This window comes from Rhinichthys klamathensis, unplaced genomic scaffold (assembly GCF_029890125.1).
Source record: "Rhinichthys klamathensis goyatoka isolate OS25496 unplaced genomic scaffold, OSU_Roscu_1.1 h1tg000220l_1, whole genome shotgun sequence".
Taxonomy (NCBI): Eukaryota; Metazoa; Chordata; class Actinopteri; order Cypriniformes; family Leuciscidae; genus Rhinichthys; species Rhinichthys klamathensis.
In genome coordinates, this window is record NW_026606744.1 from 810,611 (window position 1) to 826,397 (window position 15,787).

At 37.5% G+C, this 15,787-nt stretch overlaps 2 protein-coding genes across 3 annotated transcripts in view; one reads left to right on the forward strand and one right to left on the reverse strand.

Annotated features, from left to right (window-relative positions):
- Positions 1-15,787, reverse strand: part of minpp1a (multiple inositol-polyphosphate phosphatase 1a) — a 224,032-nt gene that overhangs the window by 182,851 nt on the left and 25,394 nt on the right. The window lies entirely within an intron of this gene.
- Positions 677-12,849, forward strand: sanbr (SANT and BTB domain regulator of CSR). 2 transcript variants are annotated; one of them, XM_056264295.1, is made up of 21 exons: positions 679-1,263; positions 1,627-1,778; positions 2,932-3,121; positions 3,288-3,366; positions 4,946-5,193; positions 5,431-5,489; positions 7,088-7,248; positions 7,863-7,949; positions 8,104-8,214; positions 8,374-8,497; positions 8,626-8,778; positions 8,871-9,004; positions 9,148-9,247; positions 9,973-10,005; positions 10,107-10,206; positions 10,335-10,423; positions 10,596-10,624; positions 10,757-10,830; positions 11,225-11,313; positions 11,488-11,579; positions 12,149-12,849. In XM_056264295.1, exons 1-21 carry the CDS (start codon positions 1,212-1,214, stop codon positions 12,183-12,185), a joined length of 2,193 nt encoding a protein of 730 aa, XP_056120270.1. In that variant the 5' UTR covers positions 679-1,211; the 3' UTR covers positions 12,186-12,849. The 2 variants fall into 2 exon arrangements, with proteins under 2 accessions (XP_056120271.1, XP_056120270.1); XM_056264296.1 differs by lacking the exon at positions 12,149-12,849 and having other exon boundaries at positions 677-1,263; positions 11,230-11,313.

Below are 15,787 nucleotides of genomic sequence, written 5' to 3' on the forward strand. Positions count from 1 at the left end.
TACTTGTACAGAAATACAGTAAAAACAGTAATATTGTGAAATATTACAATTTAAAACAACTGAATTCTATTTGAATATTTTTTAAGTAATTTATTCCTGTGATGGCAAAACTGAATTTTCAGCATCATTAAGTCAGTCTTCAGTGTCACATGATCCTTCAGAAATTATTCTAATATGCTGATTTGCTGCTCAAGAAACATTTCTTATTATTATCAATGATGAAAACAGTTGTGCTACTTAATATTTTTTTCAGAATTTGATGAAAGTTCAAAAGAACAGAATTTATGTTAAAAAGAAATCATAACATCCTAATGCAAGTGCAACATAATAAATGTCTTTAATGTCACTTTTGTTTTGATCAATTCAATATGTCCATGCTGAGTAAAAGTATTAATTAAAGAAAATATACTAACCCCAAACTTTCGAATGGTAGTGTATACAAGTTAAATCCATGGCTGCACACTATGGTTATTAAATCAGGAGACTGTATTGCACAATAATTTAGACCTCGATTTAGAACCTCATCTCTTTCTGTCTAAAAATAAGTCTTTAGTCAGTCAGAACATCTACACTGCTACATTTCTTTCAGCAATCTAACTGACTTGATTATAGAGAGTAAATGAATTTGTGTTTCTCTGGGCCCCATATTAAAAACAGAACCCCATCAATCAAATAGAATGTTGGGGCTGTCGCCTGGCAACGGGGACGCCGGCGCGCACCTGCTGCACTGCGGCACCGGAAACACAGGGGCACAACACAGCAGCAGCGCAGGGGATGTTAAGAGGAGTTAATCCTCTGCCACGGGCTGCCTTCAATCGTTTTTCTCAGTTCTCGTTATCAGGGACGGGTCAGTGAGCTTTGGCATCCAGTCAAATCGCAGTAGACAGACGGACGGACAGCAGAGAGAGGAGGCGCTCAACCGGGGACACTGCAGCTAGACGAGAGCATCATCATGGCACACGCACTCAGAGCGCTGCGCGTGCACGCAGCATCATCTCTGGCATTTTAACAAGAGGAGAGAGAGATACGAACGTGGGTAGTCATGCCCAATAAATCTGCGAATTTCACGCTGACCATTTGTTTTTATTATTATTTGTATATGCTGTGTGGATGTGGACTTTACTGGTTTACCCGGATAAAATCAAAGTAAACCACAGCATCTCTGTTGATGTTACTCAAATCCAGCCCGTTATCAGCACCGCTCAGCTGGAATGAAAGAAGAGCATTGCTACCTGAGGAAACAGCGCATAAACCTGGAACAGGGTAAATGTGATTGTGTGTTAGGCTAGCTTAGCATTTCACTGAGCGATGCGACACGAAACGTGGGGAGTGTCACGATCTGGTATTTATTATGCTGTCTAAGCATCTTTACAGCTCCACACACCTAACATACTCATCTGCATAAGTTATATTTCCTTTGCACCGTTAGTGTTTGTTGTATCTGTGCTCATAATCTTACATTACCAAATATCAAACAGCTGTCAGTGTCATTCCATCAAATTGTCCCTTGTTTCTCTGGAGTGGAGATCAATACAAAGGGACAATAGAGAGCTAGTAGATGGCTTAATTGCCAATGTTAATGTTAAAATCTAGACTATAGATGATAATTTTCCTCCTTCTCCGCAGAAATGAATCGTCTTTGCTCTGTTAATAATAACTTTCCATATGACAACAACCTCCTGGTGCTGGACATAGTGCTGAGCTCGTTATGGGCATCGCCTCAGCCAATCAACTGGGAGAATGTTGCCAAGTTGGTGCCAGGGTTCACACCTAAAGAGGTAAGAGACACGAGGCCTCTAGAATATAACTGTATTTGCTGTGCAATAAACTATAAAAACTATATTCTTAAATCATAAGGTTATATTATAAAACTATATTCTTATATTAAACTAAATAATATAAACGATATTCGTATATAATAAACTATATTCCTATGAATAATTGCTTTTTAAAACAATGATATTCTAAAAAAAGAATAAGAACAAAACATAAATCATTTCCATATTTGTTCGTTGTGTGAAAATTATTTATATAGATATTTACAAGATATGTAGGTAGTTGTGGCATTCTTTGTATCCCAACTAACATTTTTTTTCACTAAAGTTAGTGTAAAAAATAGTGTATTAAGGTAAAAATGACTTTAGAAAGATGGCAGCATCATCATTTTATTTTTACACAGAGATTGGTTGGTCTGTTAGTTTAGCAATCTTTGTATAGAATATAGAAACGGCGACAGTTCAAAGATGGGAAAAAGCATGTCTGTACAACAGTTTGGATGTCTGTAACTCAAGAATTCTAGATTTGTTTTAACAAACATTTCTTTTGGTATCTTCATTTTAAAGGCCCTCAATGGTCCAATCCCAGAGATATGGCGATCTTAATGCAGCTCCATGAGTACACAAAAAAAAAACACAAGAAGTGCTTTTCCCCATTTTTGAACTGTCACCGTTGGCATATAATGAAACAAAGATTGCTAAAGTCAACAGATTTAACTAGCAGACCTACCAATCTGAAAAAAATGAAATGATGATGCTGCCATCTTTTTAAAGTCATTTTTACCCCCCTGTAATTTGGCTCCAAATCTCATGTGAAAATTTTCATTTTGACCCCCCTCTACAAAATAGTGGATTACTATTTAATATTTTGGCTTTCATCACTTGTTTATGTTTGTGTTTCTTCAGAAAAAAAGTTAACAAAATATTATTATTTTTTCTGAAGTTTCCGAAATTTGGTGGATTTGACATGGAATGACCCTATAATAAAATATTAAATATTATAATACCGGTAATAATAATAATATTTCCCATCACAGAATGCTGTCAAACACAGTACATACAAATGAGAGGTTAATACCTACACCTTCCATACAAAGATCCAGAAGTTTCATTAGCATATGTTTGGAGATGTTCAGCTTATCTTATATTTTTGTAGTGTGCACAGAGGTTTGAAGAGCTGAAGACCACAGGCAGTTTCCCTCATGTTGATGAGCAGTGTAACCCACTGACCGGGGCAGTGAGCTCTCCATCAGAACCCTTTTCCACTTACATCAAATCCAATTTATTGGACAATATCGGAGATACGGGGGAACCACAGTCCAATCAGGCCACTCTCTCAGTGTCAGGTGAGTCAGTGAGTGGGGTCTGGACAAAAATGCCCAGTCTTTTATTTAGTGCTGGACTCTAAACTGGACTCAAAATTTTTGGTACCCTATCTCACTTGTATGGGACGATTTCAAAGATACAGGGTAACATAAACGCATTAAAAGGGGGTTGTTTATATGTATTCAGGCCTCGCTGTGATCCCTACTGGTCGAGGAGCCTCTGCAGAGAGTGAGATTGCAGATACTACCACAGAAGGGAATAAAAGGTGAGGCACATTCATACCAATCAGACTGGCCATCTGGAGCACCGGGCCCCGGGCCACCGGACAATGTGGACTGGCTCGTGACTATGTAATATATATATATATAAAGAATGAATTCTAGCTCAGTTACGTAGCCTATATCCTTCTGTCAGCCCAGACGAATGGTCCGCGTTGCCCACTTGAGGCAACAACTCTAATCTGCTTAGCGAGCTCAGTCTCAGTGCAGCAGTCTAAAAGCGCTCGTCAATGTCAAAATGTTTGAGATATCCAAATCGAAGGAGGCGGGGTTTACTGTCCACAGAAACCGAGCAGCACGGCACTTTTAATGCTTGAAAAATGCAAGCCGAGGTAAGAAAAGCATCTGAACATGATGAGACGACACAGCAATATTTGGCGACTGTTGACAGTAAAACGACATTAATGACGGATAGTAATTTCAGGGGATGCAAACTACTTCTAACCTTTTGAATTTCTCAGATTTGAATGCCATTTACATTATTCATCACACAATGCACAAAGAAATAATAACGTAGCAGTTTTTAGCATAACAGATAAGAGTGAATGTTTGTGTATCTGTTTCCAGGCTTTATTCAGTCATTTCACAGTCATTTGAAAATGATTCATAAAACTCAAAATATAATTCTCAAACTTACACTAAAACATGGTAAAACTGCCAACTTTCATATTCAAGTAGCCTATGCCCCATGTTAGGAAAGTATCATATATTAAAATATAATTAGCTAATTAGTTCACATGCATTATTTTATATACACACTGGCGAATTAAAGTTTGAAATAATGAAGACTTTTTTAATGTTTTTGAAAGCAGGCGGCTCAATTTATTTATTAAAAAAATACAGTAAAAACACAAATATTATGAAAAATTAATACAATCTCAAATAGCTGCATTCTATGTGAATATATTGTTCAATGTAATTTATTATTTCTGTGATCAAAGCTGAATTTTCAGCATCATTACTCCTTCAGAAATCATTCTAATATGCTGTATTTTTTCATAAATATAAGAATTTTTACACTCGTTTTCCACAATTGGAGCTCTATTGCATAACATGACAAGAAACAAGATGTCAAACTCCTGAAAGGACAAATACTATAACCACAAGAAAGGCACCACAAAAACAGTCCACATTCTGTACTAGTCTTCTAGACCATACCAGAGCATTGTGTTATATGGCCTGATTTTATGGTAGGTATTGAACTTTACGTGATATTCAACTGTCCCTGTATGGAAAAGAGATGTGCACCAGGAAAGACTAATTATAATGTAAAGAAGTATGGCAGTCATTCGTTAATGTTAATGATAAGCATTTCAATAAAAAAATAAATAGCATTTATATTTTTTGTTAGTTAGTGGTGTTAAAAATTGCTCTGTGCATAATGAGCTGGTGGGTTTATGGTGAGGTGTGTTGCGGACCGGGTGTGATGGGCTGCTTTGTGCCAGAAAGTCCAGGGCGACTTTTTTGCCCCAGTCCACCCCTGCCAATCAGGCCACCAATGAACCATCTACTAATAACGTCCCTGTATATGTTCGCTAAATGCGGTTTTCTTTTCCTTTCACACAGCCCCAATATGGTAATCCACGTTTGCGATGAGGCAAAGAACCTGAAGCAGGACTTTGTGTGTCCAAGAAACCTTCTGGTGAAAGAGATGCGATACTTTGAAGAGTATCTTTCTGTGGACCCACAGCGCTGGGACGAGGTAGACATTTCTGTCCACTGTGATGTCCAGATCTTTGACTGGCTCATGAACTACATCAAGAGTCACAACACTGAACATTCGCACGGAAAACACGTGGACAAACCCAAGCTGGGTAATTGTCTTTTTGGAACTGTTTCAGAAGTTCTGTGTGTGTTTACTTTTGTGTTTTTATTTTATTTTTATTTTATTTCTATAATCAAAGATGCCATCAGAGGTGTTGTGTAATGTGTGTTCTATGACCTGGCTGAATGGTGTTTGACGTGGTTGTAAACAGTTATGCATTGGCTGTGAGTTTGATGTTTTGCTGTTTGTGATGTTGTCGGTTATGTTATGTGGTGTTTGGTTGCAGAGCACAGCAATGTCATCTCAATCCTGATCTCCTCCGAGTTCTTGAAGATGGAAACTTTAGTAAGTGTTGTGAGGGGTGACAATGTTTTGGGTAATGTAGTAAGTGTGCTCTGAGCTAGGTGACCTTTAGGTTGTAGTGGACACTTTAAAGAGCATGATGCATGATGGCTGTTTCATCATTTGTGTTGTTCTTCTGGACAACTCTGTGCACTGCCCAAACGAGCGCTAATGAGACACAATTTCATCATTTTCAGGAAAGACTTGGTGAATCTTGATTATTGTACACTCCCCTAAAGGATTATTAGGAACACCATACTAATACTGTGTTTGACCCCCTTTCGCCTTCAGAACTGCCTTAATTCTACGTGGCATTGATTCAACAAGGTGCTGAAAGCATTCTTTAGAAATGTTGGCCCATATTGATAGGATAGCATTTTGCAGGTGATGGAGATTTGTGTGATGCACATCCAGGGCACGAAGCTCCCGTTCCACCACATCCCAAAGATGCTCTATTGGACTGAGATCTGGTGACTGTGGGGGCCATTTTAGTACAGTGAACTCATTGTCATGTTCAAGAAACCAATTTGAAATGATTCGAGCTTTGTGACATGGTTCATTATCCTGCTGGAAGTAGCCATCAGAGGATGGGTACATGGTGGCCATAAAGGGATGGACATGGTCAGAAACAATGCTCAGGTAGGCCGTGGCATTTAAACCATGCCCAATTGGCACTAAGGGGCCTAAAGTGTGCCAAGAAAACATCCCCCACACCATTACACCACCACCACCAGCATGCACAGTGGTAACAAGGCATGATGGATCCATGTTCTCATTCTGTTTACGCCAAATTCTGACTCTACCATCTGAATGTTTCAACAGAAATCGAGACTCATCAGACCAGGCAACATTTTTCCAGTCTTCAACTGTCCAATTTTGGTGAGCTCTTGCAAATTGTAGCCTCTTTTTCCTATTTGTAGTGGAGATGAGTGGTACCCGGTGGGGTCTTCTGCTGTTGTAGCCCATCCGCCTCAAGGTTGTGCGTGTTGTGGCTTCACAAATGCTTTGCTGCATACCTCGGTTGTAACGAGTGGTTATTTCAGTCAAAGTTGCTCTTCTATCAGCTTGAATCAGACGGCCCATTCTCCTCTGACCTCTAGCATCAACAAGGCATTTTCGCCCACAGGACTGCCGCATGCTGGATTTTTTTCCCTTTTCACACCATTCTTTGTAAACCCTAGAAATGGTTGTGCGTGAAAATCCCAGTAACTGAGGAGATTGTGAAATACTCAGACCGGCCCGTCTGGCACCAACAACCATGCCATGCTCAAAATTGCTTAAATCACCTTTCTTTCCCATTCTGACATTCAGTTTGGAGTTCAGGAGATTGTCTTGACCAGGACCACACCCCTAAATGCATTGAAGCAACTGCCATGTGATTGGTTGATTAGATAATTGCATTAATGAGAAATTGAACAGGTGTTCCTAATAATCCTTTAGATGTGATTGTAGCGAATTATCCATAGTTAAATGATTGCTTTTATTTAAACCTTGTCTGAGCAGTGTGCAGAAAGCATGTTTGGTTGATTTCATTTATTTATTCATCCATTTGATAAATGGGCTTCAGGTGTTTGATTATCGTGTGTTTTGTGGATCTGAAGGTTGAGGAGTGTATCCAGTATTGTCACAAACATATGAGTGCCATCATAGCAACGCCGTGCAATATGAACTGCATCAACAACAACTTGGCCGGACGCATCGCTGATCTCTTCAGCCACAATGAGGCAGATGACCTCAAGGACAAAAAAGACAAATTCAAAAGGTGAGAACAAACATACACAGGACAAAAGTGGAGTTATTCAAAAGAGCTGGATATTTATTAGCTTTAACATGTAAATATTTTACATGTAAACACTATATTCAGTTGTCGCTCTTGTCTATATTCTATATTTAATACATAATAATAAAATATTAATACCATTTTAAGAGTTAAATATAAATATATACATAATATTATTATATAATTTGCACAAATTGATTTTAATCCTATATTCTGTACAATTCTATAATGTTCACCGTTCAAAAGTTTAGGGTTGGTTTTTGAAAGAAGTCTCTTATGTTTGCCAAGGCTGCATTTATATGATCAAATAAATCAGGATCTTTCAGAAATCATTCTAATATGCTGATTAACTGCTCAAGATACATTTCTTATTATCTGTTGAAATAAAAAAACTTTTGAAACATTACGAATATCTTTACTGTTGCCTTTAAGCAATTAATTTGTCCTTGCTTAATAAAAACATTAATTTAAAAAATACTAACCCCAAAACTGTAGTGTACAGATAATATAATGTTGTTAATACAATATAATGTTCATATAAAATATTTTGTTGTTGATTTGTACTTTATTTGTGATGATTTGTACTTTCTCACCAGTAAACTGTTTCAGAAAAAGATTGAGAGATTATTTGATCATGGTTATCATAATCACGATTCCCCTGGTAATGCATCTACTCTGTACAGGTGAGAAACTTTTGCATTGCTGTGCAAGCTGTAATGATGATAATATCATGATGTATTATTGTATAGACATGTACTGGAAGTATTATAGATTATTCTTCTGGTGCAATTAAGTGGATTTCAGTGTAATAATTTCATGTTGTGATTCTTTCCCCAGATGTGGACTTTGCCTTAAGCTTTTAACCAAAGAAACTGAGAGAAAAATCCCTTGTGTTCCAAACAAAATCAACATAGACGCCCGGGGAAACATTATATTCACTCACACCAGGTTAAATGAGGCACTCTGTATTTCAATCACATACACACCAAGTGTATTTAAAACACTCTAATAAAACTTTCATTGAAGTCTTAGATTCCAAATGCTGATATTCCAGTCTTATACACACATATGCAATGACATGTTGGTAATTGTGCTGTGTCTGTGTAGACATAAGGCCTGGGAGGTACATGAGTATTTGAATGGGCTTTATGAAGAGTTGAAGTCCTGGGTACTGGTTTACTGGAGGATCTGGGGCACCATCAATTTCCTTGCCTGCTCACGCTGCAAACAGGTAAAACAAATATGTACTTCACGAGTCACAAATCATTGTTTAAGATTTTAATACAGTGTGTATATGTAGATAAACATAGATATTGATTGGTTGGTTACTAATTGATTAAGTTGTTTGGCTTACGGCAGGAATTCCTGTGTACGGAGTTGGGCCAGTGTAAATACCACCCAGAGGCGGTTGTGTATCCTGGCATTGGGGCAGATCATAGATGGCACGGCATTGGTCTTTACCCCTGCTGCAACCAGAAAGTCCTACGATTCGATCCCTCCTCCATGCCCAAGGTTTGTGTTGTTGCTTTTGAATATGTTCTCTTAAACTCAGCTGACCTTTGAACCGTCTCACTTTGCGAATGCCCGTGTATGTTTTGGTGCAGGGCTGTAAAATAAGAGACCACATTGTAAGTGCGGTAGATGGTGGTGACTGCGGCGATCACAATGTAAACTCAACCCAGACCAGAATACTCAATGACCTGCTGCTCCACAGAGAGGCTGTGTGTGTGCCCGATAGGTCAGACTATAGTAACTTCCTTCAGAAAAAAAACTATTAGACTATCTGCATGCCATATTAGATTTGTTTGATCCTTTGTATAGTGTTGTGTTCAGGTCTTTTGACTGATGTTTTAAGCTCTAATCCATTTTGTTTTGCTGTAGCTCTGAGGACCCTTCCATAGCCAGTGAACAAGTGCCAGGATATGATGTAACACTGGAGCCAGGGATGCTTACAGCTCAAAGACCCAAGGAAACAACAGCTGTGAGTCCATCACATTTTTGATCATCTTTCTATTTATTTATTTTTGGTCTTTTTATTTTATTTTATTTTTTTTATGCAACCATCAGCAACATACAATCACAAATTAACACAAAAGACAATACCGCACTGCACACATACAGACAGACAAAAATGTATTTATCAAAGAAAAAAAAGGAAATCATAATCATTATTACATGCATGATATTTTTACATCACTGCAGAATTTATTTTCTTTTTAACATATTTCCTCTTTATATTATGGAAACCAATTTTTACCCCAGAGTAAAAAAAATAAAATAATTGTGAGATATAGTTTAAAATAGGAAATAAAGCCACATTCTGAGATAGTTGCAATTGGAAGGAGTAAAGTTGCAAGAACTACAAAGTTTTAATTAATAAAAAATAAAGTCACAATGTAAGATATGAAATTGCAATTCCAAGTAATAAAGTTGCATAATGACAAATTCACATTGTAAATACAGTTACGAGAAATACATTCACATTTGTGAGATAATCGCATTATTACATATTAAACCATAAACATGAGATATAAATTACGTTAAATAATTGTGAGATATAAAGTGAGAATTCTTTTTTTATCTATGTTCTTGGTGGAGGAATCTGGCTTTCATTTATTGTAATACATGCGTCAGTTTATTGTTGACCTAAATTTGTTTATCCAATCTCAAATTATGACAGCATCATTCCCTTCTCTTCTGTTGCAGTTTTCACTCTTAAAAAACTGGAGTCTTCAGCTGGTAAGAAGCCAATTCCTCAAATAGTTAACGCAACACCATTCCTACAGTACACGCCTACAACGAAAATGACACATATCACATGTTCATTTATCCTTTTGCAGCGGCAGCAGTCTCTGCTGTCTGAAGATGAGGAGTACACTACAGGGTCAGAGGTCACAGAGGATGAGGTCGGGGATGAAGAAGAGACTTCAAAAAAACAAGGTGAGCTAAAATGTTACCCATTTGTAAGAAAATCATCAGATAGGCATTTAGGCAGTACCTCATTGCGGTCAGAAGGTGGCAGTCACATACAATTTTCAGGATTCTGACAGATTTCTTTTTGTACACAGCTGCAAAGAAGGCAAGAAAATCTGGCAAACCTTTGAAAAGACAGGTGTCCTCCCCGAATTTTCAGCGCAAGGAAAAATCTGGAGAAAAGGTGAATGCAACACATTGATTTGCAAATTTATTGGTGATGGATTTTTCTAAGCAATAAGACTTAAGGTGACTTTTACATAGGAATCACCCGCATTTTCTTCAGAAAATATGAATGTCTGGTTTAGTTGTTGTTGTATGCCACTTTTTCATTCACTCTATCCTGTTCCTTAAAGGCACCATCTCGAGACTCAACCCCGTTCACGTGAGTGATTCCAAAGACTTGCTGTTTTCTGGAGGAGTGATCTGTTTAAACGCTGTATTGATATGCTTACTCATGCCATATGATTGAAAATGAATTTCTAGGCCTCTGAATTATACATTATTTCGCTCTTAGTGTCAGCATCCAGAAGAATAAGTGGGATAGCAATCGCTCCATGAGGTACAATCAGGACGCACAGAGGGAGGAGGGTAGGAATCTTTTTCAGATGCTCTGACTATAACAAAGATCCTCACAACTGCACAGTGGTAGAGCCAGTCTTATAAAAGAAGAGTCATGATTTAAAACCTCTTGAAAACCCTTGAAAATCTCATCAGAGAAAAGTTAAATCCAGCCATCAGCAAGTACATCTGCCAGCTCTTCAGAAGAATACTGTTTTTGTTTTATAAACACTTTTGTATTCTAAATAGGATTCAAACTGTAAGCTTACCATTATTGAATGATTTTTTTTATGGTAATTAATCAATGGTATTAAATATTTTATGGACAATTTTAGCTGTGCTTCTGACACTAAAGCTATCAAGGAGCTTATGTGTAGATTTGCAATGATCTTGATGGATGTCTATACGTCTAAACTCTTTCTAGATCAGAGGAGAATGGAGGAGATTATAGCAAATCTCACTAAAATGCGCTTCGGTGACCAGGAGCAGACGAAGCTTAAAGACACAAAAGAGGTACAAAACATCTTTACTCCCTTTAGATAAACCAGCTAAAGCAGCTTTAAGACTGTGATTGTACATTTTCACGTGTGTGTTCTGATTTGTTGCTATGTCATTACCATCTTTTTGAGCAGTATTCCAGCATTGTACTCTAGTAGTTTGCACCCATGTCTGTTTGTGTGCTTGCAGCCTGCAGGGGGGCTCTACCCGAGACTGGAGGCCCAGTTTAAGGCCTCCCCACAGTCCAGCGGAAGACACAGCAGCTCAGAGAAAACTCTAAGGTACCGCAGTCACTGAAGACACTGTGCAGGCGAGCCACAAGTGAAAGAGTATCAAATTATAATTCATGATATTAATCATGAGATTTGGAGGGATTAGGAACATGTTTGTTGTGGTGCACTAACTAAACTTGCTTGTCTGCTCTTGTCAGGCAAATTTATAGGGATAGTTCAGTCAAAAATTATGAACTCTCATGATGTTCTCCTGTGAGAGAAGATATTTTGGTGCATACAATGAAAGTCATTGGGGTCCAATGGTGTTTTGAACCCTATTGACTTTCATTTTACAGACAAAAACTAATTTTTCAAAATAACTTATTTTGTGTTTCACTGAAGAAAGAAAGTCATACAGGTTTGGAACGATATGAGGGTGTTATGATGGTAAATGATGGCAGAACTATCCCTTTAAAATAGTTTTATGAAAGACCCAAAGTCCACTGTTTATATAATATTGCTTTACTTTTTTATTTGATTTACTTGTGTGTGGCTTTAATTTTACTTTTTTTTTTCTTACTCACTTTCTGCTTTTTCTCTCAGTTCTATTTTTAACCAGCACTTTGGTCTTTTTTTAGAGCAAAGACACGCTCGGGGCCGTCAAGACCGACTTAGAGGAAATATGGAGAAAAGTGGATTTTAAAAAGGAGGATTAAAAGAGTTTGCTGCTGTTTGACGAGGCAGAAGAAACCATCGCTCTCTTCATCCATCCTTTGCTCCACACCTCACCCCACCCTCCTTCCGAACTCTGTCCTGACACAGCAGGAATAGTCTTTTCCGTTACAATCCCAGGAGAAGAATGGATTGCTGGTGTGGTCTCTGATGTCATAATTGTAGCTATAGAGCATAAACAATGGACCTAATAAAACCTTCTGTTGCACTGTAAACAATTCAAGCTTTTGGCTGCTATTGAATTGGTTGCACCCACTAAAAAAAATTGTATGCATTACCATTTAAGTTTATTTAGCATCTTTGGCTTTATTTGATCTCATCTCTAGCTCAGGATTCATTCCAGCCGCAGTTGCTTCCTTTTAGCCGACTCAGGTGACCAGACAAAGCTCATCTCCGTGGTACTGACCCTGCACTTTAAGCCGTCTTAATGCAATGACTCAAACCTGTATAATACGCAAAGTAGCCACTGGGTAAAGAGTGACGCTGACGACTAATACCTGTGAGGTCCATGATTATGTTGCACTGGAACTGTCACAACTATGCCATTTGGACCAATGTGACATGGGGTAGAATACAGAATCCAATAGAATAAATCATTTAAAATAAACCTGTCTCTTTTTTTTTTACTACGGCAGAATTGTTTTAAATTACAAGTTGTTATGAAATGAGTAATTCCCTGGGAAATGCATGTCTGTAAATACACAGTCCTATTTTAAACAATTACTTCATGCATTGTCTTGTTTAAAAAAAAAACACAACAGAAAGGGGAAGTAGAACGTTCTGCATGTGTGGACGGGGGCGGGGGAGATTTGATGAGCTGGTCTGCCTTTTTTGGTGACAGGCGATGTTTGATTGAGCTCAGGCAGGTTGGGTTACAGTACTGGGCCGCTTGCCAGCCAAGAACACAAATGATCATGTGTTAATTCCCTCTTTACTGGTGGGAACCAGATCCATCACAACCCCCACTATTCAATTCAACGGATCTTTCTCTCTCTCTTTCTTTCCAAGAGTTGTCTCTCTCTTACTCTGAAAAGCTGACAGTTCTGGAGCAGAAGACCATGCATGCAGTTTTAAATAACCCTCTGACTCAAACTGAGTCAGATTCTCTTCAGATGCTCCCCATTTTTTTTTCCATTCCTGTGTTGTGCACTTTAAAAATAGTATAAGGTTGTATGTACACTACAATTCAGGGGTCAGTAAAGAAAGAAGTCTCTTATGCCCACCAAGGCTGCATTTATCTTACTATAAAAAAATAGTACACAGTAATACTGTGAAATATTATTACAATTTTATTTTTTTCAAAATGTAATTTATTCCTGTGATGGCAAAGGTTAATTTTCAGCATCATTACTCCAATCTTCAGTGTCACACGATCCTTCAGAAATCATTCTAATATGCTGATTTGCTGCTCAAGAAACATTTCTTATTATTATCATCAATGTTGAAAATGTTGCTTAATATTTTTGTGGAAACCATGATACATTTTTCAGCATTCTTTAATTTATAGAAAGAACAAAAGAACAGCATTTATTAGAATTTTTTTGTCTTTAAAGTGACTTTTGATCAAATGTAATGTGAATGTTTTTTTAGTTTTTTTTTTTACAAGTGTAAATACAGTAGGAAGAATATCTGATCTCCTCAACATCACAAATTATTATTTTTAATTAATTTTATTTCAAAATGTTACATTCTTTTTTAACACACTTGTTTACAAGTTTAAATTAGATTTAGATGTGTCGTGCAGATTCTAAATTAACTTTCATGTCAAGATGGAAAAAGTCAAGCTGTAATAAAAATTCTACAGGTGACAGGGATCTGAGCTAATCAGATAGAAGTTGCCTGTCTTTTTTAGTTATAAGGAGCAGAAAGAGCAGCGATTCAGCAGAGCGATGGTAAAGGTGGACGGACAGTAGCTGCCCTCATTCCCTCAGTACTCGGTCAAAGGTCATATCCTGATCATTCAATGGTCTTTTGTCTTTTGTTACTTGTAGCAAATGCTTTGTTGGCATTGTGCATTTGTTTAGAAAGACATGGATTTGTTTGCTTTATAGAATGACAGTATTACGATACTGCAACAATCTTAATTAATGTTACGGTATAAATATTTCTATATTTAATATAATTCTCTATTTACATCTCACTTCACCTAAAATACACTAGCCTATAAAATATACAATTGTATATTTCATTAAGCTAATTTACTTTACATATCGCATTGCTACTATTAGCTGCTGAAACTATAAATATTGCAACACTGGTGGTTAGCCATTTGGCCTCAATGTCATTTCTAGATCAAGGGAAAATAATGAATTACTTCTGTTTTGGGTTGTTCTATCGTCGCTAGAGGGAGCTGTTTGCATCTAGACCTTCTCCTATTGAAGCCAAACTTCCTGTGCAGCAAGGACTCCCTCATTGTCTGTGTTGTTGTCATGAAGTTCACTTCTCTCAGGGAGGACAGAGCTATTTATAGTGGCCACCATTATGAAGAGACTCCTGCAAATAACCCGAGCTAGAACAAATAGCTTATAATGCTTTATTATGTCATGCACAATTTAATTAAGCCAGAATATAATTATAAATAACCACAAAATCATAATAGTAATGTAAATAATTTGTGATGCTTCATGATGGTATGCATGCTGATTTTGTAGTGAAACATTTTTCAATAATAATAATAAAGCACTTATAAATAGGCTGGTCTTTATGTGACCACTGTACTTAAAAATATTCACTGAGTCATGAGAAAGTATATAAAACACCCTAAATAAGACAACTGTCAAACTTGTTTGAGTGACATGGGAGGAGCAGGTGATGTCATTATAATGTATGTAAATGAACAGGCAGGACCAGACAGAACGGGCTTAAACCAGCCCAATCCTGAGCAGAGCACTTCATTTCACATTTATGTGCCACAATGCACGTGCACCTCCAACTGCTCACTTCAGCAAGATGACCTCTTTCAGTCATGCCCCGACCCTGTTAACTTTCAGACCCACTGTATGTGTTGCTGATTGATGACATACTTTAATAGAGGAAACATGCAAGGTTTTCAGATCAAACACTGAGACAGGTTTTCCCTCTTTATGACAAAAACGCATTCGGTCCTTTCGTACATATGCATGATCTGGGTGACCTGTCCTGCAATGAACTAAACCAGACGTCCAGAAGAGTTTCAATGGTTTATTGTATTTCTCAAAATAATTCTAAACAGCTGAGACAACAAAGAAAGGAAGCATGGCGAGTTTTCTGTTACACACAGAGTGAAGTCATTGTCTGCTCATACTGGCTCATCTAAAAAATACGAAGACACACCCACTCAATCATTAATTACTAATAGATTTATTATAAAGCCTGCAGTAAAGAATTCAACATTGATCTTATTGATCTTTAAAAAGTGGAACATCAGTCTTGGGGTTCAAACAAAGAATGTTGCCTGTGATGCTGGAAAGCATGTTGACTTGTATTCTAGAAACTTTCGTATTGGCACTTTCAGTTGTGGAATACATACAATTAATTTACACCACATCACACTTATCTCTGCTTCC

Excerpts from the sequence above, each read along its gene's own strand:
- sanbr (XM_056264295.1), top strand. The coding sequence starts at position 1,212 with ATGAAAGAAGAGCATTGCTACCTGAGGAAACAGCGCATAAACCTGGAA. Across the intron at positions 8,779-8,870 it reads ATCCCTCCTCCATGCCCAAG|GGCTGTAAAATAAGAGACCA; the intron begins GTTTGTGTTGTT and ends GTTTTGGTGCAG. Across the intron at positions 10,625-10,756 it reads CGAGACTCAACCCCGTTCAC|TGTCAGCATCCAGAAGAATA; the intron begins GTGAGTGATTCC and ends TTTCGCTCTTAG.